The 23,787-nt window shown below is 52.2% G+C and overlaps 7 protein-coding genes and 1 non-coding gene across 8 annotated transcripts; 4 read left to right on the top strand and 4 right to left on the bottom strand.

Annotated features, from left to right (window-relative positions):
• Positions 1–546: 546 nt before the first annotated feature.
• On the top strand, positions 547–3,410 carry B0T23DRAFT_406207 (glycoside hydrolase superfamily; the record flags this gene model as incomplete). The annotated part of the gene is made up of 5 exons (XM_062839092.1): positions 547–1,133; positions 1,206–1,413; positions 1,472–1,682; positions 1,737–3,140; positions 3,196–3,410. The coding sequence occupies 5 exons, from the start codon at positions 547–549 to the stop codon at positions 3,408–3,410; spliced, it is 2,625 nt and encodes an 874-aa protein (XP_062690630.1).
• A 461-nt stretch (positions 3,411–3,871) lies between these two features.
• Positions 3,872–3,945, top strand: B0T23DRAFT_t287. Its single transcript has one exon. It is a non-coding gene; the product is annotated as a tRNA-Val (tRNA).
• A 3,120-nt stretch (positions 3,946–7,065) lies between these two features.
• Positions 7,066–8,953, top strand: B0T23DRAFT_188091 (uncharacterized protein). Its single transcript, XM_062833173.1, has 2 exons — positions 7,066–7,738; positions 7,798–8,953. Exons 1-2 carry the CDS (start codon positions 7,434–7,436, stop codon positions 8,894–8,896), a joined length of 1,404 nt encoding a protein of 467 aa, XP_062690629.1. The 5' UTR covers positions 7,066–7,433; the 3' UTR covers positions 8,897–8,953.
• A 604-nt stretch (positions 8,954–9,557) lies between these two features.
• On the bottom strand, positions 9,558–11,154 carry B0T23DRAFT_384213 (uncharacterized protein). Its single transcript, XM_062837460.1, has one exon. It carries the CDS (start codon positions 11,033–11,035, stop codon positions 9,776–9,778), a length of 1,260 nt encoding a protein of 419 aa, XP_062690628.1. The 5' UTR covers positions 11,036–11,154; the 3' UTR covers positions 9,558–9,775.
• A 518-nt stretch (positions 11,155–11,672) lies between these two features.
• B0T23DRAFT_188041 (Golgi CORVET complex core vacuolar protein 8-domain-containing protein) lies at positions 11,673–17,162 on the top strand. The gene is made up of 3 exons (XM_062833172.1): positions 11,673–12,181; positions 12,237–12,672; positions 12,732–17,162. Exons 1-3 carry the CDS (start codon positions 11,810–11,812, stop codon positions 16,931–16,933), a joined length of 5,010 nt encoding a protein of 1,669 aa, XP_062690627.1. The 5' UTR covers positions 11,673–11,809; the 3' UTR covers positions 16,934–17,162.
• A 228-nt stretch (positions 17,163–17,390) lies between these two features.
• Positions 17,391–18,881, bottom strand: B0T23DRAFT_320968 (Actin/actin-like protein; the record flags this gene model as incomplete). Its single annotated transcript, XM_062835202.1, has 2 exons — positions 17,391–18,742; positions 18,824–18,881. 2 exons carry the CDS (start codon positions 18,879–18,881, stop codon positions 17,391–17,393), a joined length of 1,410 nt encoding a protein of 469 aa, XP_062690626.1.
• A 388-nt stretch (positions 18,882–19,269) lies between these two features.
• B0T23DRAFT_384210 (PIG-P-domain-containing protein) lies at positions 19,270–20,746 on the bottom strand. The gene has a single exon (XM_062837459.1). It carries the CDS (start codon positions 20,495–20,497, stop codon positions 19,520–19,522), a length of 978 nt encoding a protein of 325 aa, XP_062690625.1. The 5' UTR covers positions 20,498–20,746; the 3' UTR covers positions 19,270–19,519.
• A 98-nt stretch (positions 20,747–20,844) lies between these two features.
• Positions 20,845–23,189, bottom strand: B0T23DRAFT_384209 (putative serine dehydratase domain-containing protein). Its single transcript, XM_062837458.1, has 4 exons — positions 22,534–23,189; positions 21,731–22,461; positions 21,544–21,644; positions 20,845–21,473 (listed from the first exon to the last, which is right to left on the bottom strand). Exons 1-4 carry the CDS (start codon positions 22,729–22,731, stop codon positions 21,019–21,021), a joined length of 1,485 nt encoding a protein of 494 aa, XP_062690624.1. The 5' UTR covers positions 22,732–23,189; the 3' UTR covers positions 20,845–21,018.
• Positions 23,190–23,787: the final 598 nt, after the last annotated feature.

Here is a 23,787-nt window from a genome sequence, read left to right as displayed (position 1 = left end):
CTACTCGCTAGATTGGAATAGTCCGCAAACATCCCGATCTTTCAGCGATTCCGAGGAAGAGCTTCCTCGCCCACCTCTCGTATGTATTACTTACAGTTGGGAATATTTCTCCCGAGGTTCGTACCGTACGTAGTAGCCTACGGCACTACACGTGTCCTTGGGAGTTAGTGCCATCGATCGGAGAGCTGCAACTAGCCCTAGCTGACTCCGATGGTCTATTCAATCCGACTTCTCACAACGAGCCCACGCCTGCTACCTACCTATTCTTACTCTGTGCTGGCATTGTCACCTGGCTTCTTCCCTTCCTGAGTCTAATTCACCCAGAGAGGCTGAACAGGAACAACATACCTCTTGACAGACATATCATTGTTCAATCTCATAACCACCCTGCATGAATTGCCTCCTACCTTCAATACAGTTATTGTATTACATCTCTTAGTCCTCCGGCGTCGTCACAGTGTATGTCACTCTTGATATCTTCTCGATCCCACTGCCACGACCGACATCGAGCATCTTGCTCATTCACCAACAGGTTTCGTCCTGAAAATGTCCCCTTTCGTCGTAACCTACCCGCCTTTGGAGCAGATCACCCAGTTAAAGGATACCAGTGTGACTTTTCACGCTGTGTTAGAGGTCCCCAAAACCCTTGCTCCTGACTCGTGGCAGCTCGCGCTCTGGCATTCCACAGGCAGCTACGATGGTCACAAGGCAAGCTGGGTCGAAACTCCTCTCGCCCCAAGTGGGCAGAGTGACTTCCCGTCGACCCTGCACAACCCTGCGGATCAGCTAACGCGCCTGCACTTTGCTGTCAATTTAACTGTGCAGTCAACGTTGACCTTCACCATCAAGTTCCGCCAGGGACCTGACCATGATTGGAGATGGGTCCGCAACGAACAGGGTCTAGGTGATGGCTACATTGTGGTGGATGTTGGAGCGCCAGAAGGCAGCGATGATGAGGACTTGCCAGATCTGATTCACGGCTTGAACCCATCTCTTAAATGGAGTCCTCATCTAAGCCAATGTCCCGGGACTCGACTCTGGACCATTGAGGTTCCCGTGGACGGGGCTCGAGACGACGATAACTCGACTTTCACCCATGTTCCGCTCGGCATTCCTTGGGGAGGGTTTCTGAGGTAAGGATTTCGGGGCTCCTGCGATAGCCGGGGTTTACAATCTTGTTCAGGTGCTGATCAGAGCGGCGACAGGTGGTTCGCTTTGGTCAGAGACTGGTCTCCTTGGCTCGCTCCGAGACAGGGAAGATCGACTGTTGAACTCGATAAAGACGCACTACTTTGTTCGTTTCTCTCCAGCAAGGGCAAACACTTGGTCCTTTTGGGTTTCGCCGGTATCAACAATGCCGTCGATGGCATGACGCTGTTTCGCAACGACGAGTTTGGACGGGTGACCATCCATGTAGGCCTATAATCACAAGACAAATATACAACCGTCACTGACTAACCTTGATGGCCAGATTCGGAACGATAGCGCGAAAGCCGGTAGCGGTACTGTTTTGGTAGCGGTTGGCGACAACTTTGAGAGTGCCAATGCTGCTGTTATGTACCACGCTCGCGGCCTCGTCAGCACGGCTGACAGAGCTGGAGAGTCTTCTACGAAGCTGGAGAAGCTTAGTGACAATGTCGAGGCTAACTGGTACGAGAACTGGTATGATGGATTGGGCTATTGTGAGTGTCAAAGTAGTCAATATACCCATGATGCAGTCTAACATGAGTACGTAGGCACGTGGAATGCCCTTGGCCAAAGGTTGACGGCGGAAAAGGTTATGACGGCAGTAGATGCTCTGGCCGATAACAACATCAACATCAGCAACCTGATCATTGATGACAATTGGCAAGATATTGATTACCATGGAGATCAATGGCAGCAAGGTTGGAATGATTTCGAGGCTGAACCTAAAGCCTTTCCAGATGGTCTCACAGGACTGGTCTCCGAAATACGATCCAAGCACAAGAATATCGAGCACGTTGCTGTGTGGCATGCCCTTCTAGGGTATTGGGCAGGCATAGCACCCGATGGTAATCTTGCCAAACGCTACAGGACAATCGAGGTTGTGCGTGGCGAAGATAGCTCACGTAAGAACATTCCACTCGGCGGCAAGATGACAGTCATCGCGAAGGAGGATATTCACAAGTTCTACGATGACTTCTATCGTTTTCTCTCCGAGAGTGGTGTGGCAGGAGTCAAAACCGATGCGCAGTTCATGGTCGACACTTGGGTATCGCCAAAGGTCCGACGCGAACTCATCCAACCGTACCTAGACAACTGGCTGCTCGCATCTCTTCGGTACTTTGGCGGGAGAGCCATATCTTGCATGTCCCTGTCTCCTCAGATCATCTTCCATACACAACTTCCCCGGGGACGGCCCACGATGCTTTGCAGGAACTCGGATGACTTTTTCCCCGACGTCCCATCTTCTCATCCCTGGCATGTCTGGGCAAATGCTCACAACAGCTTGCTTACCCAACATCTGAACATCCTCCCAGACTGGGACATGTTCCAAACTACTGGCGCATATGCCGGCTTTCACGCTGCCGCACGTTGTGTGAGCGGCGGTCCCATTTACATTACAGATGTTCCCGGCCAGTACGACCTCGATTTGATCAAGCAGATGACCGGTGTGACGCCAAGAGGCAGGACTGTCATTTTCCGTCCCAGTGTGCTTGGTCGTAGCCTTGACCAATATGTCAACTACGATGATTTGTCTCTGCTCAAAATAAGCGCTTACAACGGCAGGGCGGTCACGGGCACCCCGATCATGGGCATCTTCAACGTGTCGGGCCGTCCGCTCACAGAACTGGTCCCTCTTGCCCGATTTTCGGGCGTCCTGCCATCGATGTGGTACGTGGTACGCTCTCATCAGAGTGGAAAGGTGACCGTGCCAGTTCAGACGACCTCATCTGCCTCTCTGTTGACGGCATCTCTCGACAATGGCGGCTACGACATTCTTTCCGTCTTTCCCTTGTCACTCTACGAAACCGAGAGCAGAGGTCGTGTATACGTGGCTAGCCTGGGGCTGGTGGGAAAGATGACCGGATGCGCTGCTATGTTGAACCACAGCTCCGATCTGCTCGAGAACGGGCGATTGTTCATAAGCACTAGGCTGAAGGCCTTGGGTGTACTAGGTGAGAATTTTCGGAACGACTTGATGAAGCGTGACTGACGATTTACCATGTTTAGGCATCTACATATCCCACCTTCCGGAGTTATCCATCCAAGACGAATTTATGGTCACAATTCAGGGCCAGCCCATCCCGCCCCATACGGTAACTGTCAACAGGATGGACAGCCATGTCCTCGACATTGACATAGAATCCGCATGGAAAGAGATGGGCCTCGATGCTGGCTGGTCAAATGAAGTGGAGGTCAAAGTCTACTTGACCTTCGAGAAGTGAATGCTCTGAGCGGTCGGCGACCAGACGACAGATCAGGCTCAGGGTGTGGTTAGGCACGTCATTGGGCGTTGTACACACAACTTCCGAAAATGAAATATTCGACTTGTGGGACCTTGAGGAACAGACCGATCGGCCCTAATCGATGTAATCTTGTTATAGCTTATGCCTCACTTTCGCGCCGAAATCCTCGCCTGGACTCGGTGATGCTGACTATAGAAGAGGCTGTGCTTCTGGTTCCTGGCGCATTCTGTTTTCTATGCCTCACGATCTTCCGCCACCCACTCACGGTACCATCAAAAGAATGTATCTCATAGTAGTAGGCAAATTGTGAGTATTTATGAGCTGTACTTCCTCAACCTTTGATGCTCAACGATTGCAGAAAGTCCAAGATTCGAACAACTAAAAAAAGCTCTGTCTCGCTAGGGCTATTATAGTTAATTTCACAATCCTTATCATCAACTGGTCCGATGGTGTAGTTGGTTATCACGTCAGTCTAACACACTGAAGGTCCCCAGATCGAGCCTGGGTCGGATCAAATAAAATATTCCTTTTATTCTTTTTTTCCCAATTTGGCTCCTCCCAACGTTGTCACAATGTCTCCTTTCCTTTATCTCATCTTTTTTCTCGTTATCTTCTTTTTTCTCGTTACCAAAATCTAGAACCCCACGTTGATACCACTGTCAGGTTGTCCGCATAGTCTGCTCACGACCAATGCTAAGACGTAGCCAAGAGGGTGTCACACGCGTCGTGGAGCGGCCAAAGGAGGCTGAGCTATTGCCCGACTCGCCCAGAAAGACCGCGAAAAGACGGGATGGGAAGGTCAAAAGACTGGGCTGGTCTTAGCTGTATTTTCTAGCGAGTACCCCTTATGCTTTGAGCGCGAGGTTGACGATATGGAGATCGAGATGAATTAGGGATAGTGTTCCGATCGATGCGTTGGTTATCTTGGACATGTCCACGACCGTTTCCACAATCGGAGCACGTGCGAAAACATGAACGTGCTGGCTTCTCTCCAAATCTGACGAGACCGTATCTAAACCGGTCGGGGAGAATAACAGAGTCCGATACCTCGAGGAAGTATTCTCACGGCAAAGGTTACTGTCACGAAGATCCCAAGCAACCGTGGACTGTAAGGTTCAGGCACAAGCATGCTATGGAGTCCGAAAGCCAGAGTCACACACACCCGTTACGTTTCTCGGAAAGATGGTCAACATGGCAAGTTTTTTATCCGTTTTCTGTCAACTGTCTATTTTGTGGGAGAAGGGAACGGAACGGCAGTTGAGTGCTGTATTCATGGGATTATCATTTGACTGAATTGTTCAAGAAGACGCTGTTCTTCGCTCAAGGATGGCGCTATTTGTACCGAGCAAAATTGATGAATAAGATCGGTGGTTGTGACAGAGGTTGCAGCACAGAAAAAGACCGGTGCCATTCAAACAGGCGCTCGGCGTAACTTTAAACGTGATGGAACTTGTTTTGGGTGCTGAGCATCTTGTCGGTATTTAGCCTTTCCCACATCTTCATTCAAATGGAAGACCAGGACAACCTTATTTTACCTCTGCGGAGATAGCCGAAAGTGATGTGCATCCCAAAGATCATTGAACATCTCCAACGACGGGGATGTTTCAGGTTTAGATTTCACGTCGCCTAGTCGCAAAAACCAGATGGTCTGATGGGTATCCCCGCGCTTATCATGCCGCCGTGCGAAGCCCGTGTAATTGTGAGATTCAGAGAGGAAATTGATCAGGTTGAAGTATCGTCTACTGGCTATGCTTTTTGACCCTCATGGTGCAGTCCAATACGTACTGGTTTGATTGTTAGCTCGAGACCTCGGGTCAACTTCCCTAGGGCGTTTTCATGCTGTGAATATGCTTTTTTCAAAAATAAATACATATTTACACCGTATTGGATCTTGTTGATGCCTTTCGGATCTCTGCTCAGCCACTTAATTAGTCCTTGAAAGGTTTGGGAAGATTCGGAAAATATCTCATCCAGTGCACCTAGGAGTACCGAGGTATCAAGCTAACAAACAGACCAGCACTACCTCTAGATTGCAAAGCCGCGGAGAGCGTGCCCTGCGTGGGTACCTATGTTGTAGCTGGATGAGATCGCCAACTTTCTTTCTGTCAAGTTGGCATTTAGGTGCACTTGGGCCCCCCTGGTGCATGATGAAAGACGACCGTTCAGCCCAGGAGGTCTGGAAGGTCTCTGAACCAAGTTTGACATGCGACACCCTGACGAAACCAGAAACCTCATGTTTCGTAACGGAACATGGAAGTTCCTTCAGGGGAAATAGATGATGGTATTCTGGGATGATGCTACAAGCCCAACCACAATCTGTCCGCACAACTATCCTTGAGATGCCCGGACAGGATGATATAGAAATGATGAAAAAGAGATCCGAACAAAGAGAGATGCAGAAGTGCCAAGATGTTGGGGTAGGCGGGGGTGGACTACAAAGTACCCCAGAATTTAAGCACGTCTGCAACTCTGCACCAGGGTACATATACATGACATGGCCAGCACCATAGCGTGGAGGTCTGCAAGCGAAACTCTCGACAGCAACTTGATGTGTACATACATAGTATAGCCCGCCCTTCCACGTGGACGGTGAAAACTGAATGCAGCATGTCAAGAGACAAGGCGGCAGTGCGTCATCCCGTACCCTTGCAACATTATTGCATGCCTCAGTCGCTTCGGCTGGTTAAGTTATCCGAATGGAAGTTATAAAGCACAGATGAGCGGCCATCCCTGTCGACTTCGCTTCGTTGCTGCCCTCTTGCCCTGTTTTCCTTTTCTAGAGGCTCCGCCAATCCCGTCCGTCTCTTCCGGGGGTGAAGACCTTCGACAATTCGACCCACCCCTCCCTCGTAGTGTCGAGCGACCCTTTTGTGACCAAGGGGAAAACGCAAGTGGAAGCATGCCCCAATCCCCCAGTGTCCCCCAGCCCCGTCACTGTGGCTTTGTTTTGACTTACTACGCTTGCCATGCACATGATGAGCAAAAGCGATTGTGAAAGGGCAGACTTGCACTGTAGGATGCGTGGAATCGTCTTGTCATTGACACCGTGGATCGAGGACAAGAGGATCGATGCGTTCAACGTAACCGGGCAGCCGGGCAAGTGTGTAGATCGAGTCAAATGGATGAATAATGAAACCAGGATTCGACATGCAAGTTCCGTTCCCGTCTTCAGTCTCACTGAAAGCACCTAGTTCCATGCTTTTACACCACACAGTTCTCACAAATCTTTTGCAAACCCAGACCCAATTTGAATAGTGCACAACCACCTGGCATACAGCTGAGGTACACGTAGAGGTAGGTAGCGCTTTCCCATCCTCCATTCCACTTCGTATCGATCCTTTTCCCCATTCTGCTTCATGCTGGCACCAGCAGTGCGCAACAATCTCGGGAATTCCCCGTTTCGACAATCACCCACGACCAACACTTCCCACTTTAGCGCTTGTGGTGGCCTGGCGACTGACCGTGCGCTGCAGAGCCTTAACAATTTACCATTTTCCCATTCTCACTGCACACTTTCATCTTCAGTTACCTACCTACCTTCCTCGCTCATAGGTGCTGCAGTCTCGAGTCGCCGCTGCACCTGCACCTTCCCTCTGCAAGTTCACATCGTTTTGCCGCTCAGCAGGTCACTCTTCTCCACCTTCCGGGCTTATCACGCTTTTAACCTCCGGCTCCCATCAACCATTCATACATCAGCCCTCGCCTCGGGCGTCCTACCCGCTTACGTTGCTTTTGGTAGCCCTTCGTCAGCATCTTCCCCAAGCCTTCCGAAAGGCTTTTGCGCATTTTGCCCTCGACCTCGCTCATCCTTCTTCTTGTCCTCGGCAAACCATTCCTTGCTCTCTGAGCTCTGGCAAACTAAGCACACAGCGGGTTTCTCCACGGACTGGTGACGGCTGCGTGCGCTACTCAATCTCTACCTAATGGACACCCTGCGACAGTAATTCGTACCCCGTCGCCACTCGAATCTTATCGGCATCTCATCTGTCGACAGTCGGCAAAATGGTTGTTTTTGTTAAGCCAGCCATATTGGAAGGGGCGCGCGCTGTGGCGAGGCAGGTCGCCGAAACTGGTACTTCGATACTTACCTCAACAGTAGCGTCGGCGACGGCCTCAGCAATTTCGACAAGCGGCAGCTCATCTGTGATAACCGCTTCATTAACATCAATATCGCCCACTGTCACTCCTCCATCCGCCACTTCCAATTCCGCATCCGGGGATACCGATTCAAAGGATGAAAAAGGAGGGTCGTCGCCGCTCTTGTTTTTTGTGGCATTGGGCTTCGGTGTCGTTTTTACCAACCTCTGGTGGGTTTTTTGTGTGCCTCGCCATGTTTTGTCAAATGGGCAGCTAACCCGGGCTGCAGGATCATTGTGGGCGTCAAGTACTGCTTTCGATACAATGCTCGAACTCGTCAAATGCGCCTAGCGGAGGAGGGCGACCAGATTAACCTGGAGGCCATGCCTCGGCCGCACCGACGCCGTCGTGAGAAGAAACTAATGACAATAGACGAAGTCAACGAGAAATTCCCCATGCTCAAGTACAAAACTTGGGTCGCAAGCCGAGCGCGGGATGGTCTACCCACCAGCGGTGGCGTTTCAGCGCCCAGCCGACCGAATAGTATTCATGACGCGGACGCTATCTCTCGAGAGTTGCCGAACAAGGAGCGTATGTCGACCGAGGGCCGGCCAACGACAAGCCAAGTCGAACCTGCTGACCGGGACCCGAAGACTCCACAACATGAAGCCAAGGAGAGCACCTCCAGCACTGTGCCTTTGACCCATGCTGTCTCAGAAGCAACGACGCCACCGAAGGAAGCACGGGTTTCGCACGACGAGGGCGAGGAGGAGGAGGATCCGATTGACGCCGCATTGCCGCCGGAGTGCGAGGGCACCTCTGGTGATACCTGTGCTATTTGCATTGACACCTTGGAAGACGACGACGACGTGCGTGGGTTGACTTGTGGACATGCTTTCCACGCGGCATGCCTTGACCCATGGTTGACGAGCAGGCGAGCATGCTGTCCGTTGTGCAAGGCCGATTACTACACTCCTAAGCCACGCGCAGCCGGCGAACCAGTCGATGGCCAGCCTGGCGTTATCCATGTCACTTTATCCAACGACCCACGATCCAATCGTATGAATCTGCCAAACAGACCGAGACGTGCTTTGTTCGGCCTGGGTCGTCCAGCAAGGACGGTGTATGTGGTGTCCAGCAATGATCAACGAGGGTCTCGGCGGCGTCATGGTGAGCGAAGACAGGACAACAACGGTGCTTCTAGTCAACCTGGCTCTTCACCCCAAGCTTCTTCGGATCGTGCCGAGGGCGGGAGTGTGTTTGCAAATCTTAGGGCTGCATTCCCCCACTTTCGTCGCAGCAACGGGGAGCAAATCGCGGACGCAAATTCCAACCCTACTATGACGCCTTCTAATCTTGAAGCGGGAGTCCGACCTGCGGCGAATTAAGTCCGGCGATACGAATTTGAAAGACTGGTGACTACGCCGCTCTGTGCGAAGCTGATTTCTACAACCGATATCCGTCTGTTTTACTTGCCGTATCTCGAGTTTTACATTATCCGTTACCGATGTCTATTGGTAGTATCAGCCGAAAGATGAAGTGGCGTTGCTGCGAGGAGCACCTCTGCTCTCCAGCAGCAACCAGCGATCGGGTTGGATTCACGCATCAGGGACGAAATTGAAAGGACGAAGCACGATGAACGACGCTGCCGGTTCGAGCAGGATGTTACATACGATCTTTTCATATGACAATCATGGTTTGCAAATTTGGCAAAGCGAGCAGGTCAGTGCGCAAGATGCATAGCAGTGTGTATTGGTCTCGGTGCATATAAGGTCGGTTGGCGGGAATGTGGTGCTCCACGATGGGCGTGTGTGGCTTTGGTTGTTATTGATGGGAAGGGATGGGATAGCATGGAGTTTATTGGGATGGAATCTTGGTTTATTTTGTACATTGGATGATATTGGAGACCTCACCTCATTGTTGAGCGGACATTTTGATTATAAATTGACCACGGCACCTTTCATGGACTTGCGCACCTGGTCATTTTGGAGAAATAGGGACGAGTGAATGGAGCCAGATTCAGCCGGCTAGAGTGGAATGAACATGCGATGAACCATTCCGAGTCAAACCGAAGCTTTCTGAGTTTTGGATTTCGTTATTCGTGATACGTTTTCAGAATGTACAGAAAGTTCGCGCCTCATTCTGGGTGTTTTCTTTCTCGAACTCATCCAGAGGTACGTCACACCATGGGAAGCTCGTGGCACTGCGTGAGAGGACAACAAATAACCTAGCAAAGTCCAAAACCCAGCCCTTGCTCTCCGAGTTCCTCATAAATATTTCCCAGACTGAAAGCGATCCCCAAAATTCGCCGCGCGATTCAACAGATCCTTCCTCTGCGTATGGCTAATCCTGCCTCCAACCGCCATATCCTTCTCCCGATCAAACACCCGCTTGCTCGGGTCATCTTCATCATCAATATCCTGCTTCCCATACTTATTCGCCGGTCTACTAGGCGCAGAAGAACTCGAGGTCAGTTTCCTCTTTCCCGCCGCAATGGCAGCTTGGTGTTCCTCCACTAGACTCCGTCCCCGCGTTTGTTCAGTATAGGAACGGACTCTTTCTTCGTCCAGGTTTTTTGGCCCGACAGTGTTTGAGACGGAGGCGATTTTTGAGGAGGAGTAGGAAGAAGCGGCAGTAGATGACGGGTCTTCCCGACCCAACACCGCCGCTGCCAACCGCTTGATTTTTTCTTCAGGCGTCTCCGTCCATATGCTGCTTACTCCGCTTAATTTTTCCGTGGCGGCAGAGCGCCCGCTAGCGAACTTGCGCGACTTGAGCTTTGTCGGGTCTGGGGCACGGTAGCTACTACTGGTAGGCGGTGCGATCATCCAGTCGTCGCGCTTGGGGGTTTGAAGTTCTTCGGCTCGGTCTTGTTGCTGGGCGAAGGAAGGGAAGGGAGGACCACTGCCGTGGCTATTCTTTGAGCTGGCGGCTGATCGTGAGCCGGGGAGGGCGGGGCCGTAGCCATCGTCTGAATCCGAGTCTGAGTTGGAGTCTGAGTCGGCATTGGGATCCGTGGTTGGACGCTCAGAGAGGTCGGCGGGTGGAAAGGCGGGGCCGTAGATACGCTTGGGAGCAGCAGAGGCGGCGGAGGCGGGATGTGCGGTTGGGCCTATTGATGATCCTATGGCAGGACCAATATCATCATCGTCTGAATCTTCGAGGGGGATTTCATCGATGTTCGTCGTTGTAGGTGGTGGTGGTGGAAGAGAGGGACCGATCGGTTGCGTGGTGGGCTTTGCAACACTCTTTTCGTCTTCCTCCGATGGACTGGGTGGTGGGAAAGGGCCTATTGATGGTCGCGGTGGTGCAGCAGATGGGCCAATGCTAGATGCAGAATATGAGCGATTGGGATTGGGTGCGCTGGGCCCAAAGTCATTGTCGGAGTCGTCATCATCAAGTGGGAGTTCGTCTGGGTTGCTGTCTGGTCGCGATATCTTGGTCGGAGGAGAGGCTGACTCTTTGTCTTTGGAGTCGCGTTTGCGCTTTTGAAGATGGGGAGGGAGTTGGGGGCCGATGGATGCCATGCCTCGCGGTGACGATGTAGATTATGTGGTACAGTAGAGTTTTAGTTGACAGTGTCAGACACAAGCGTTAAGATTGTAGATGTATAAACTAGAATATGTCGGTGGCCGTTAGGTTATGAAGGCGGAGGATGGAAGGAAACACGGATCAAATTGTCGCTACTGTTGTTATGATGCAAGCCTGTCCCTGAGGTGATAAGGTCTTATCGATAACTGCGCACACACTGAGCGCCCCCTGGTACCTGTAGGCAAGTACCTCTACCTCTAGCTTGCGGGGGTTTTATCGGGCGCCAAACCTCACTGTTGACGTTAGCACATGGCAGGCCTGACAGTGAGTGAGTGGTCATGGAGCCCAGAACCGAGCTACCTGAAGCTTCCACTTCCTTGCAGTGACTCGGTCCAGCAGCTGAAGGAAGCTCCCGTCGATATCCCGTCTTGCGCCTTGGAGTCACCTCATCGACAAACGAATGCGCAGAAATCCGACAAACTCTGGGTTGTGTAGGTGGTTTGGAGTTGTCAATCACCACAAAGCCTCTGTATCTCCAATTCGCCGTTCATCATTTCCCCCCCGGCGTCGTTCACTACCTGGGTGCCTTGATCCATCATCCATCAACTTGGAAGACGGGAGCTATTACCTATAACTACAACTACGAGAGCGCCACCGTTGGGCAGACTTGGAAACACTACGCTCAAGATTACCACGAGGGCAGAGGTCGCACACCTTTTGGGCGAATACACCGACTGTACTGGAAACATGCGCTGCTTTGGTTATCCCCGATGAGCGTGAACACACCGCGGCGGGATGAGGAGGGGTCAGTGGACGACATAATGGCCGACGAACCCGATCTTGGTCCAGCCGACGCCCAAAGTTTGAGCGGCGATGAGATCTTCCGACAACAAAACGAGGACGACCAGGCCACCTTTACGGGTGTAGATGGGGAGGAAGTGGGAGAGCAGCCAACAGCGGCATCCCCCATCGCACTTACTCCGATTGCGCCGAGTGCCATAGCGAACCGTTACCGCGAGCTGGTCGAGGCCGAACACGATGTGACAACCTCAGAGGACGGCTCTGTAGATGGAGTACTGCGCTCAGCCGCAAGCCCTCTTGAGTCCTTTCCTACGCTTTCTGGAGACTCTCCCTCCGCACAAGTTCGTGATGACTGTTCTGGTGTTTGAGGTGTCCGACTAATGATGGCGCATACAGGGCTCCGTCGTTTCATCTCCGGGTAGCAGCAACATTCTACCGTCTTTGGCACTCCGTCCCGGGTTAAGAGGCCCAACACCCTCCTTCAGACCCTTTGATAGGAGGTTCTCCTCCTTTGGCTCGCCTGGTACCCTCTCCCCACGGCCTTCCTCGCCCGCATTCCTGGCGGGCCATAGCAGGACGCTATCCGTTACGAGCAATCTACTACTCGACTCCAGCGAAACCGAATCAAGCTCCCCTCCTTGGGAAGTTGTGCGCTGGACAAAGTTACTGAAGTTGGATGGCCTAGCATTTTCCGAATCTGGGAGGAGGAACTTTGGCTCTCCAACATGCCTGGCCGTGTCTGCTTCGATTGTTCTGGGAACGTCAAAAGGAGTCATCCTAGTGTTCGATTTCAACCAAAATTTGAAGATGATCATTGGGCCGGGAACAAAAGGTTTGCGCTTCCCCCCCTAACCGGACCTTGCTTGATGCTGTTGTTGACCAGCCCCCCAGCTGTCGAATCAGGTGCCGTGATATCCCTAGCAATTTCTGCAGACCACACGACAATTGCAGGCGGACATGCCAATGGAAATATCTTTACATGGGATACCACTCGTCCTTCACGACCGTTCCTCAGTATTCCACATCTACCCCAGCTTCATCAGAGATCAACAGACGGACATGTCCCCAATACTGCGATAACACACTTGGGCTTTCTGGGGACCCGACACACAGCCCTGGTATCTGCTGATGACCGAGGGATGGCCTTCTCTCACCTTGCCACACGGGGTACCGGATCACTTGGCAGGACTGTCAAAACTACTCGAATTCTCGGCCGGTATCCAGACGCTCCTCCGCCTGTTGGGAAGACACTTAAGCCCAGTACCGTGCTTGCCTTCCAGTCTCTACCTCTAGGAAACGTTGAGATGGCCACGGACTCTATGGGCTTGACAGCCATGCTCACCCCATACTTGCTAGTCATCGTCTCCACTACGCCTGTTGCTCAAACACAACATAAATCTGCGCGTCCAAAGGAAATGACTGCACACAGCGCCATGACGGGATGTCTAGCTTGGTTCCCTGCAGTGAGATTGAAGGTGCCAGATCCTCTTACTGGCAGCGTCGTGTCCAAGGTCAAGCTCGTCTACTGCTGGTCAAATGTCCTCACGGTCCTTGAGGTGGAAGAGGAGCCAGCTGAAAACAAGGATAAACCGCCAACCCTCAGATTCAGACCCCGAAACCGGTGGAAATGCGAAGAGCCAATTGTTGCTGTACAATGGCTGAGCCGGTCTGTGTTGACAGTCCTCACCATCACTCAGAGGCTCATTGTGCTGGAGGATCGAACCATGCGCATGACTGAAGCATTCGACCTTATACACAAGCACATCTACCATGCAGATCTTTTCTCCAAGCAACTTCACGCTCTGGTCGAGCAGCTTGACGATGAAGATCCTACCATGCACGGTGTCGTTGCTGATGCCTTCTATATGAGCTTTAAAGCTTATAAAGGCCGGCTTTTTCTACTTGGGTTTACCGATGTTTCGTTAGGCGCCCTATCTAATTGGGCAGATCGGCTGTTCGCATTGATGGAAAGCGGTGACTATGTTGGTGCTATTCGACTTGCGACATCTTACTACACGGGCGACGCCAACAAGCTGACTGTTGGCTTACCGGAGGATACGGCCTTGAGACATTCCATGGTCATTGATAAACTCGTGGAGATCATGAGCGCATCTCTCAAATATGCATTTGGGCAGAGAACAAAACGCAGAGAAGCAGGAGACGATAAGCACCTTCGGGAACTGGCTGAAACATGCTTCATAGCTTCTCACAACGCCGGGAAAACCGACTTCCTCTTCGACGAAATGTACGAATGGTATGAAGAAGCCGGTCTGGAAGGCGTCTTTTTGGAGACCCTTGAACCATACATCATCGATGGATCGATTACGGCCATCCCGCCCGCAGTTGTGAAAGCTTTGGTCGCTCACTTCGTCAGCAACGGGCTCGAAACCAGGCTCGAAGACATCATCTGCCACATGGACACCTCAACCCTAGATCTCGATCAAGTCACGACGCTTTGCAAAAAGCATGGCCTCTATGATGCATTAATATACGTGTGGAACCAAGCCCTAAACGACTATCTCACCCCATTCATTGACTTGCTGGCCTTATTGGTACCTTTGATGCAGAACGGGCATGCAGATGGCACAACAAGCATGTTGGAGAGCGAAACTAGAGAAACAAATGCACTGAAGATCTTCCCATACCTGTCCTTTATCCTGACCGGGAAGACCTATCCTACTGGGGAGACAATTCCTGATGTTATAGCTCAAAAGGCCAAAGCGGAGATTTACTGGTTTCTCTTTTCCGGCAAAAGTATCTGCTGGCCTAAGGGCAGTAGCAAGAGGCTGCTTACGCAACCAGAACAGTCTCAAGAACCATCCTTCCCCTACTTGAGGATGATTCTCAAATTTGACGCACCCAGCTTCCTGAGCGTGCTCAACGAGGCCTTTGAAGACTCCTTCTTGAACGATTCACCTGAAAAGCAGCTTGCTGGTGGCCCAAGTCGTGATCTTCCAGAGGAAGAAATATTCGGGCTGACGGTAGACAGGCAGTACATTACCTCCATCTTAATGGAGATAATGAGTTCGGCAGACTTTGCCAAGGAAGACACTATCTATCTCGATATGTTTGTTGCCAGAAACCTTCCCAAGTACCCGCAATACCTTCTTTTCACGGGATCGACACTTACCAAGGTCCTGGTCGAGCTGTGTCGATATCCAGGGGATGACCTTGCCGAGGACGCCCAACTGAGCGCCGAATATTTACTTTCAGTTTATCATCCCCCAGATCTACCCGACTTGATATTGCGGTTCAAGGAGGCTGGATTTTATCGGATACTGAAGCGTATATACAAAGCAGACAAACAGTATGGGAAATTGACTCTGACCTACTTCGAAGACCCGAATGAGCGGGAAGCTATCTTTGACTGCATCGAACTCTGTCTCCGACCGCACTCAGGTCTTACCCGTCGCCAGATACAGGACGTACACCAGGTCATTAAGGATCACGCCGGTAAACTGGTCCAGATTGACTCTGTTAGAGCGGCGCAAGCAATAGGGACCTACGCTCCAGAGTTGCACAGTCACGTCCTGGATTCCGCTTCTGGGCAGCCGCACCTTCGGTATACTTATCTGAAGACGATACTGGAGCCAAGCAAGGAGGTGATAAACGTCCGTCCGCCTCAACAGGATCTTGTGGAGCAGTATTTGCAGCTCATGTGCCGGTTTGAACCATCACATGTACCGGAATACGCAAACAAAGTCCAAGCTACGAACTTGAGATTAGAGAAGCTACTGCCTACAATGGAAGAGACGGGTGTAATCGACGCTGCCGTCATACTGATGGCGAAAGAAGGGCAAGTGAAGGAGGCCATGGCGCGACTGACGAGACACTTGGAAACTCTTGAATCAGCCTTATACGGTCTATTGACCGGAACCGCCTCTCAGTCGCAAGGAGATCTCAATTCCCAAGAAAGTACGAAGGAACTTATGCAGGCTTTGCAAAACTACACTCGTGTGGGCGTTTGGCTGTGTCAGGAACAAACCAAAGCCGCTCGAGAGAGTGGTAATACACGTCAACGGCACAAATCAAATTCCGAAGACGAGCTTTCGCCCGACGAGCAACTCTGGCTCAGCTTGGTTGAGAGCTGTGTACAGATCACCAAGCGGGCTACTTCAGCCTTGCAGCTACCACCACCAAATGATTCAACACAAGCACATCTTATGAACGGCGACTCTCACCCCAACAGTGAACCATTCCATGTGTCATTGGAGACAGAAAAGCTTGTCACCTTGGCACGATCGCTCGTGCAAGACACCTTTACAGCCCTCCTCTCGTCCACATCAACCCGTACCTCTCGATCTCCAGCAGACACGGGTGATATACAACCTCCAGCAATAAACGCCAATCTATCCTTCCTCCGTATTCTTCGCGCATTCCTCACTCGCGCCGCGGCGTCGTCGCCTAACCTTGCAGATCTCCGTTCAGTTCTCTCCAGTATCTTCGCCGCATACGCATACGAAGAATCCATCCTTAGCCTCTCAAACCGGCTTTTGGAACGCAGTCTTTTTGTGAGTGTAAGCCAAGCCGTCCAACTCCGCCAGCGAGGTTGGCGTCCTAAAGGCTCCACCTGCGAGGCCTGCGGCCGGCGAGTTTGGGGTCCTGGTGTGGCGGGTAATGTCTACGAAGCGTGGGAAGATCGCCAGGATGCTGAGGAGAGTCAACGCCAGGCGAGGAAGCAACTCACCATGAGCAAAAACAAGGCGGCGAGTGCTACTACTGAACGGGGGAAGGGCAAGGATCATGCGTGGCCGGCAACGGACGGGTCCCAGGGTGGGGAGAAGTATAATGGAAATGCAAATGGAGATGGAAAGGGGAAGGGCAAGGGAAAGGCTGTGAGCCCGCGATTGGAGCAGCAAGGGGAGTCAATGAACGACCCGAACCAGCAAGCAAACACTTCTGGACATGAAGGCATGCAAGGGCCAATGGTGGCAAACCGGGAACAGAAGCTTAGCCCTCTGGTTGTGCTGGCCTGCAGACACATCTACCATCAAGCATGCCTGGACGCTCTTGAGATGAAACATGGGGGCGCGGTTTCCAAAGGAGCTAGTTTTGGAACGAAGAGAGAGTATAGCTGCCCCATTGACAGGTAGGACTGATGAGAGGATTATGGATTGTCTAAAAGGAATTACACTTTGTACGTAGAAGCTTTACGGTAAATGAACTACTTGGAGACGGTTGAAGCTCTGGGATCTAGCCGTGATTAAAGTCAAAACCGGCAATACAGGCAATGGTTGGCGTGTATCTCTCATAAGCTGAAAGCATTGAAAATCCATTACTCCAGAACGCCTCCGCGCCATATCGTGCGACCATAACATACACCTGCCTGATAATTAGCGACGTAAAAATACCATGCCCATCTTATATGACCACCACACTCCACCCAACACAAAATCCATGAATGTGTGAGCACTTTAGGCATCAACCATTGTGGCCTGACTTGGAATCCGATGTTTTGTAGCCTCCGGCCATTTCCATAGCGCGGCGTGGGAGGGTTTGCCACTTCATGCCTCGACAACTTTCTTTTTTTGCAATTGACAAAGTAAAATCCTACTTGCAGCGCTTCTCGACAATACCCGCGCCGTTCTCATCATACTCCTTTCGCGAAATCCACATTTGGTGGAAGGTTCCGAGACTGGCGAGAATGCTTCCTCCGATCCAAGCACCGAAGCGTCTCTCGGTCGTCAAACCCGCCGCATGGATCTTGATCTTCACACCGGGGTACATTTGCGCGAGCTCGTGGTTGAGACGGTCGTTGAAACCGTTCAACAAGCTTGTACTACCCGTGACAACAACGTTGCCGAGGATGTTGGGGCGGAGATCAACATCAACACCCTCGAGGGCCGCCTTGATGAGAGCCGGGATCGTCTGAGCCTTAGTCACACGTCCTTCCTCGTCAGTGCTATTATAGGCAGCCGTCTCGTCCCACATGCCCTCCGACACCTTGAAGCGCTGCTCACGCCACATCTGATTGCTGCCGTCGGGCATCTCGAAGACCCGGCCGGGTTGTGTACGGACAGCATCTTCGTTTCCCGGGGTCGTGAACCGCTGGGGACCACGCCACACCTCGACAACAGACTCCTTGAACTCGGTGAGAACACGCTCTTCCTCGTAAGCGCGGAAGGACGGGTGGATGTCGAAGTTAAACTTTCGCAGGTTGGCTTCGGCAGGCGCACCGGCCTCCACGGCCTTCTTACTCTCGACCATGAACCGCGGCACAACGTCGACCTTGGGCTCACTACCGTCCCACATCTTGCAGATCTGGCTGCTCAGCCAAACACCGCCCACCGGAGACCTTTGAATCGATCGCTTGAGGACCATGCCGTCGTGGATGGCTGTGACACTCGTGTTGGCACCGCCTACGTCTATTACCAGAGCCGTGGCCTTTCCGGCCGCAAATGCTGCAAGCACAGGTGTCTTGCTAAGCCAGAATGCGGGCACGCCCCAGGTCTCCATGCTGATTTCAATGGCCTTCTCGCGCGCCTTGGGCGAGTTCCACGGCGCCTCGGTCATAAGAAGAGGGTTCTCGGCCAGTGGCTTCTCCAGCGCGTCCATAGCATCCTCGTTGTTGTTTCCATCGTCTTCCATGGGCACATCGCCATCGTCGCTAATGTTGATACCCTTTTTGCTGGGAGGTGTTGATCGCTCGGGCTGCAAACGCTTGACGAGAACGTGTTCCCACATCCTGGTGGCAGCATCCCAATCTTCGACAACGCTGTCGCGGTTCATGTAGTTGCGCACTTCGAAGCCCGGTTTTGGCACGATATACTCGTCGCCGAATACGTCGCGCCCGTTGATGTGGCCGTAAAAAGAAGGGAGAACTTGCTTGGGCATTTCCTCGCCAGCATAGCCGGCGCGAGTGTTGCAGTAGCCCGGATCGAGAACAAGCGCGGATACCTCATCTAAGGAAATAATCAGCCGTCAATTGCGAGCCTTGACGCTTGGGCAATGTCGCTGGTCAGAGGCGTTTGGACTAGGCTTACCTCCGCCATAGATGTCAGTCGGCTGGACCGACGACGAGAGAGGTTGTTGGTGGGACATGTTAGGCACCGACGCTGTATAATGGAATACTACGCTGAGGTGTATTATCGAACAGGAGGAAATGGTGTGGGCGGGGATCTCCAAACAGCGCTGCGCGTCAAATAGCTCGGTCCCGTCGCGTTCTGTTGAAGTTCGATGAACTGGAAATCAAATGGAATTTGGCGACAGAGCTTCAAAGACGAGGGGCGCGCGCGAGAGTACCAGTAAAAGACCGGACAGGCTCTCCTCCAGCTACACAAAAGTGGGGCGCGGTACGTACCTCTACGGTAATAGGGTATCAGGGACAGAAAATGGAAATAGCAATCCAACGAACCTGTCAAAAGCTCTGTTAACTTATTGATAGGTCTTTTAAGCGTGAAGAGAAGTAAGACGCATATGAGCAGTTAGCCTTGGTTAAACCCCTCAAAGATTGTCGCTGGCCTGTCGTTGCTGATCCAGAGCTCACGAACTCACTAGTCTAGAAGTCAAGTTACGACATCCATGGGAAGTGGAACTCTCAGCTGTATACGATACCGGCAACGGATTCACCCAGAGCATTATACCACCACCAAAAAGAACAAATGGGTATCATATTTCACAATGGACAAAACAGCAGACATCAGGTGTCTATCCTGTCTCAGGACCTTCATAACCCCGTGTCAACTCCATCGACCAACTCTCGAGCCATCCAGTCCATTCCCGGGACTATGCAACGTCCCCTTTCCTTCATACTCCTCCTCATCCTCCTCACTCTCCACCCCTTTCTCCCTCCCCTCTCCATACAAAACCTCACAAACTCCCGCCAGTGGCACATCCATCACCGCATCCGTCCCTTCATTCCAGACCTCCCTCCAATTCAATCCTCCCCCAGGTAACAGCACCTCCCTATCCGTCGACCCATGCCTCCCATGTCCATAGCCATGCCCATACTGTCTCTTCTCCTCCCTGACGCCACCTTTCTTATCATGCCTAATGATCTGACCCTTCCCATCCACCACCGCCACCTGCGCCGCCTCATCCACAATCGTCTCAATTGATCCCAACGGCAGCGTGAGGTACTCGGTATTGTAAGCCGCCAGCGCCACGTAGATGTACACCAGCGTCATTGTCAGGAAACTCGGAATGGCCAGCGACCACCACCGGTTGGGGTAGTAGTAGATGCCCAACGCATGCAGGAACGGCGAAGGCAGGTAGGCCCATAGTAGGTAGATCAAAAACGACAGGCTGCTGAAGAGGTAGAGGACGAAGCCGTAGTACTCGTACGTGGGTACGCGGGGGCTGGCGCGCGGGAGGGGCTCGTTGCTGCCCTCTGGACCCCCACCGCCGCCGTTGGCTACTGTCTCGTCGTCGGAGGCGTCCGGGGTAGTGGGACGCGAGGGGCGTAGCAGGGAGGTTAAAGAGGGGGAGGGCGGGAGAGGGGTCGGTGGGCGACCGTAGAAGGGAGGGGCAAAGGTATGTTGCGAGACGGGCGGTGGGGGCGCAAGGTGCTCGTCGTCGTCGCCGTCGTCGTCCGAGATGTCATCCTCGTCGTAAGAATCCTCGTCTCCGGACATCGAGCCATCATCGTGGTTGTCTTCTTCTGAAGGTTGGGACAGCATCGTGCCATCCTCCTCTTCTTCCTCCGATATTATGGGCATTCTCGTGACATTCGTTTGCTGGGTTGTGATTGAGAGCGGAGGCTCTATAAATTGTCCAAGATCTGGCGCAACGATAACTGGAGATGTGATGTATGGTGTTGGATGTGGTCATCACCTTGGAGTTCAGGTGTGGTGGTTGTAGGTAGGTCGCAAGGAAGTATGGTGAACGCGCCGGTTCTCGGAAGTTGCCCCTGATGGGACAGTTCGTTCACCGCAGAAGCTAACTGTAGGTGCCCTGGACAACAGCGCGGATACGCCAAAGCTGGAGGGGGAAACGACGGCCCATAGCGGTTGCCACGCCAACCACATTTTTTTTTGTTTACATGCAACAGCTATATTCCAGTGACTTTCAGGAGACATAAACTCGCCTGAGTGCATTGTAACGTAGCATTTGTAGGAAAGCTATATTTCATCTTTGTATGCATGGATCAAAATCAGAAATTGGCCTGTTGAAGTTGGGTGATTATGACCTCTCTATCCTCGCTTCCGAAGCACTTTAATCTTTACCCCGTTCGTGATAATTACCACCCATTCCATCTACACCAAACATCGCGAACCTTATCCTCCTGCCCCCGGCAATTCGAGTCAACAATCAGATAGTACTCGAACCCCGCCCCCATGATGCAAGCATGGTTGGGCCACACCCTTACCCTATCACCCACCTTAAGTTCGGGCGCCTTCTTCCCTTCATCCCCTACCCAAGTCAAAATACCGTGCTCCTGGCTAATCTTGCCGACCTGCCAGCCCCTAAAGTCATTAGGAAACCTCTCGCCAAGAATCTTGCCGCTCCTGTCCTTTTCTTCCGTTCCTGCTAGAACGCCCCAGGGCATCAGGGCGCCCCAGCCAGTGTACGGCTTGGCAGTCTCCTCGTTGTTGCTCGTTTTCTTGTCTAGGCTCACGGGCTCGCGGCCAAGGGCCAGAGAGCCGGCATTGATGAGGGCTTCAGGCTTTGAGTTTTGACCGCGGGTTGGGTAGACTGTTGTTTTGGACAGGGGAAATTAGCTCTCCTGCAATGTTACGGGATCCATGGAGAGAGTTTTGCATACCGGAGGCGACCTCGGCAACTACGCTGATGCCGATATCTTCTTCAGAAAGAAGACCGATGTGTCGTGCGTGAGTTGCGACCTGTTGGAGATCGAGGGTCGGGCTGAAAGATCCGAGTTAGCACAATGAGGCCGCATGTATATAGAAGAAAAAAGTCAGCCAGCACCAGGGTGAAAAGGACCAACTCACTAAACACCAGCATGAATTTCAAGCACATATCCCTCTTTCTGCCAACCGCCCCACAACTCCTTAAGCTCCTCCTCAATTGGTCTCATGCTTCCCTTCGAGTTTGCCGTGGGCACATCGCACTCCCCTGTAAACCAAGGGCTCTGGATCGTCGTCGCCGTTGGCGTCGCACCTACCGACAACACCAGAGGAGCATGGTCCGGACTCTTTTCGCGAATCTTCATGGCAGCAATATGGGCGTTGATGAATTCAGCGTGAAGAGCATGCATAGCATCTCCGAGCCTGCGAGCCCCGTAGCTCTGCCCGGCATGTGTATACAAGCCATGCAGCACCAACCATCCTTCCCGCTCAGCAGCCAGGAGGACGTCGACTAGAGCTGGGTACTCGGGAGAGTCGGTCTTGACGCCGGCGCGGCCGTAGTTGACGTCGATTTTGATGAACACGCGGGGAGGGTGTCCTGAGGAAGTGTGGATGGCCTTGACGTAGGGGAGCTGATCGACGTGATCGATCATAACGGACAAGCCATCGGGGCCGAGCTGAGAAGAGACGGCGGCGAGACGGGGGACGGCGGATGCGAAGAGCGGGAAGGAGAAGAGAACGTTGACATGGCGGTCTTTGGATTGGTATTCTTTGAGGAGGGGAGTGATATTTTCGGCTTCAAGGATGGTTGAGACGATTAGCAGGACGGGAATGGTGAGGTGGTTTCCGACTTGGAGGCGGGTAAGCTCTGTTGTCTATATGTTGTTTCCAGTTGTCAGTGACAGTTTTATTTTGTCGTTTAACTGGGTCATGATCCATTGTAGTACTTTGTGAGTCTTGATATGAGCTCTCCATTGCAGGCCAAGGTTTTCGGCTGCTTCGAGCATGCGCTCACAGTTCACCATGACCTGTTTAAGGTCAAGGACGACGCTGGGCGTAGGGACCTCGGACAGCTGCTTGCCGACGAACCTCGCCCTTAGAGCATCTTGCTTTTGCTTCAACTCTTCCATTATGGGGTTTGCCATGGTGAGCAGTGTGGTATTTTTGCCCTCGAAACTTCACTTGGTGTGCGAGGTAAAGAAAACGGTGCAAAAGGCGATGACGAAGCTGCTAGACGCAGTATGACTGTGGCCCACAATATCGGCTGATTCGTTACATTCTTTCAACCAATTCAGTCATCTCAAGAAGGAGGAATAGTACCTCTAGTGGTTACATAGGTAAAGGTAGCTTTGGCTTTGCCGACAGCCTAGTACGTAACCATGGCTTCGGCCGTGGGTTTAACACAGTTTCCAAATGTACGTCAAAAACACCATTGGTACCAGTAGTGTACTGTCGCTGAACTTCGTGGCCCTGCCAGTTCGCAGGGTATAACATCCAAACTGTTATGCCTTAAACGGGCTGAGCACTGGTATGGGCGTGCGAGTGTGGTTGCAGAGAAATGAGAATCCGGTGAGACTGGAAATAACATCTCGCATCAGTTCCAGTGTGTTCTGCCCCCCACGTTGCGGGTGACATTGTGGCCATTCGGCCCGAACAGAGAGGGAGACGGGACTTAAGTTACGCGTCACTCTACTGTTGTAAGAGATCAATCAATCAGTACTTGATCTCGCTCTCGATTCATGACTCCTCGCCTTCAACGGGGTCTTATTCTTCTGTGCCTACCGTTTATTTGGTTGTCACACAAGGCGGGGAAGCTTCAGTTCTTCCTCCATATTCTTTACTTTACCTGGATGGTAAGTTGGAGGTGAGGTCGCATACCGTATAGACACGGGGCGTTGATTTTCAACTTTCTGGGAAATCAGGCCTAAGCAGTAAGCATACTGCAACATTCATGCCCACCAAAGATTATATGCAAGACGGTGATTTTGAATGTCTCCACCCTCCAGCGCCCTTGAAAAGATAGGTGTGAAAAGGCAGGACATTGAAGAATCGGATTCACCGTGCTTCGGGGTGGCAACATGGATGTCTCCTCCCATTAATTTGGTGGGCATAGAATGCACATAATCGGGCAGCATGCTTACAGATTATGCCTGATTTCCTAGGAAGTTGAAAATCAACGCCCCGAGTTTATACGGTTTTTA

This window comes from Neurospora hispaniola (genome assembly GCF_033458365.1).
Source record: "Neurospora hispaniola strain FGSC 10403 chromosome Unknown B0T23scaffold_6, whole genome shotgun sequence".
Classification (NCBI taxonomy): domain Eukaryota; kingdom Fungi; phylum Ascomycota; class Sordariomycetes; order Sordariales; family Sordariaceae; genus Neurospora; species Neurospora hispaniola.
Note: the sequence above shows the minus strand (reverse complement) of the source record. Positions and strands in the feature narration are given on the sequence as shown.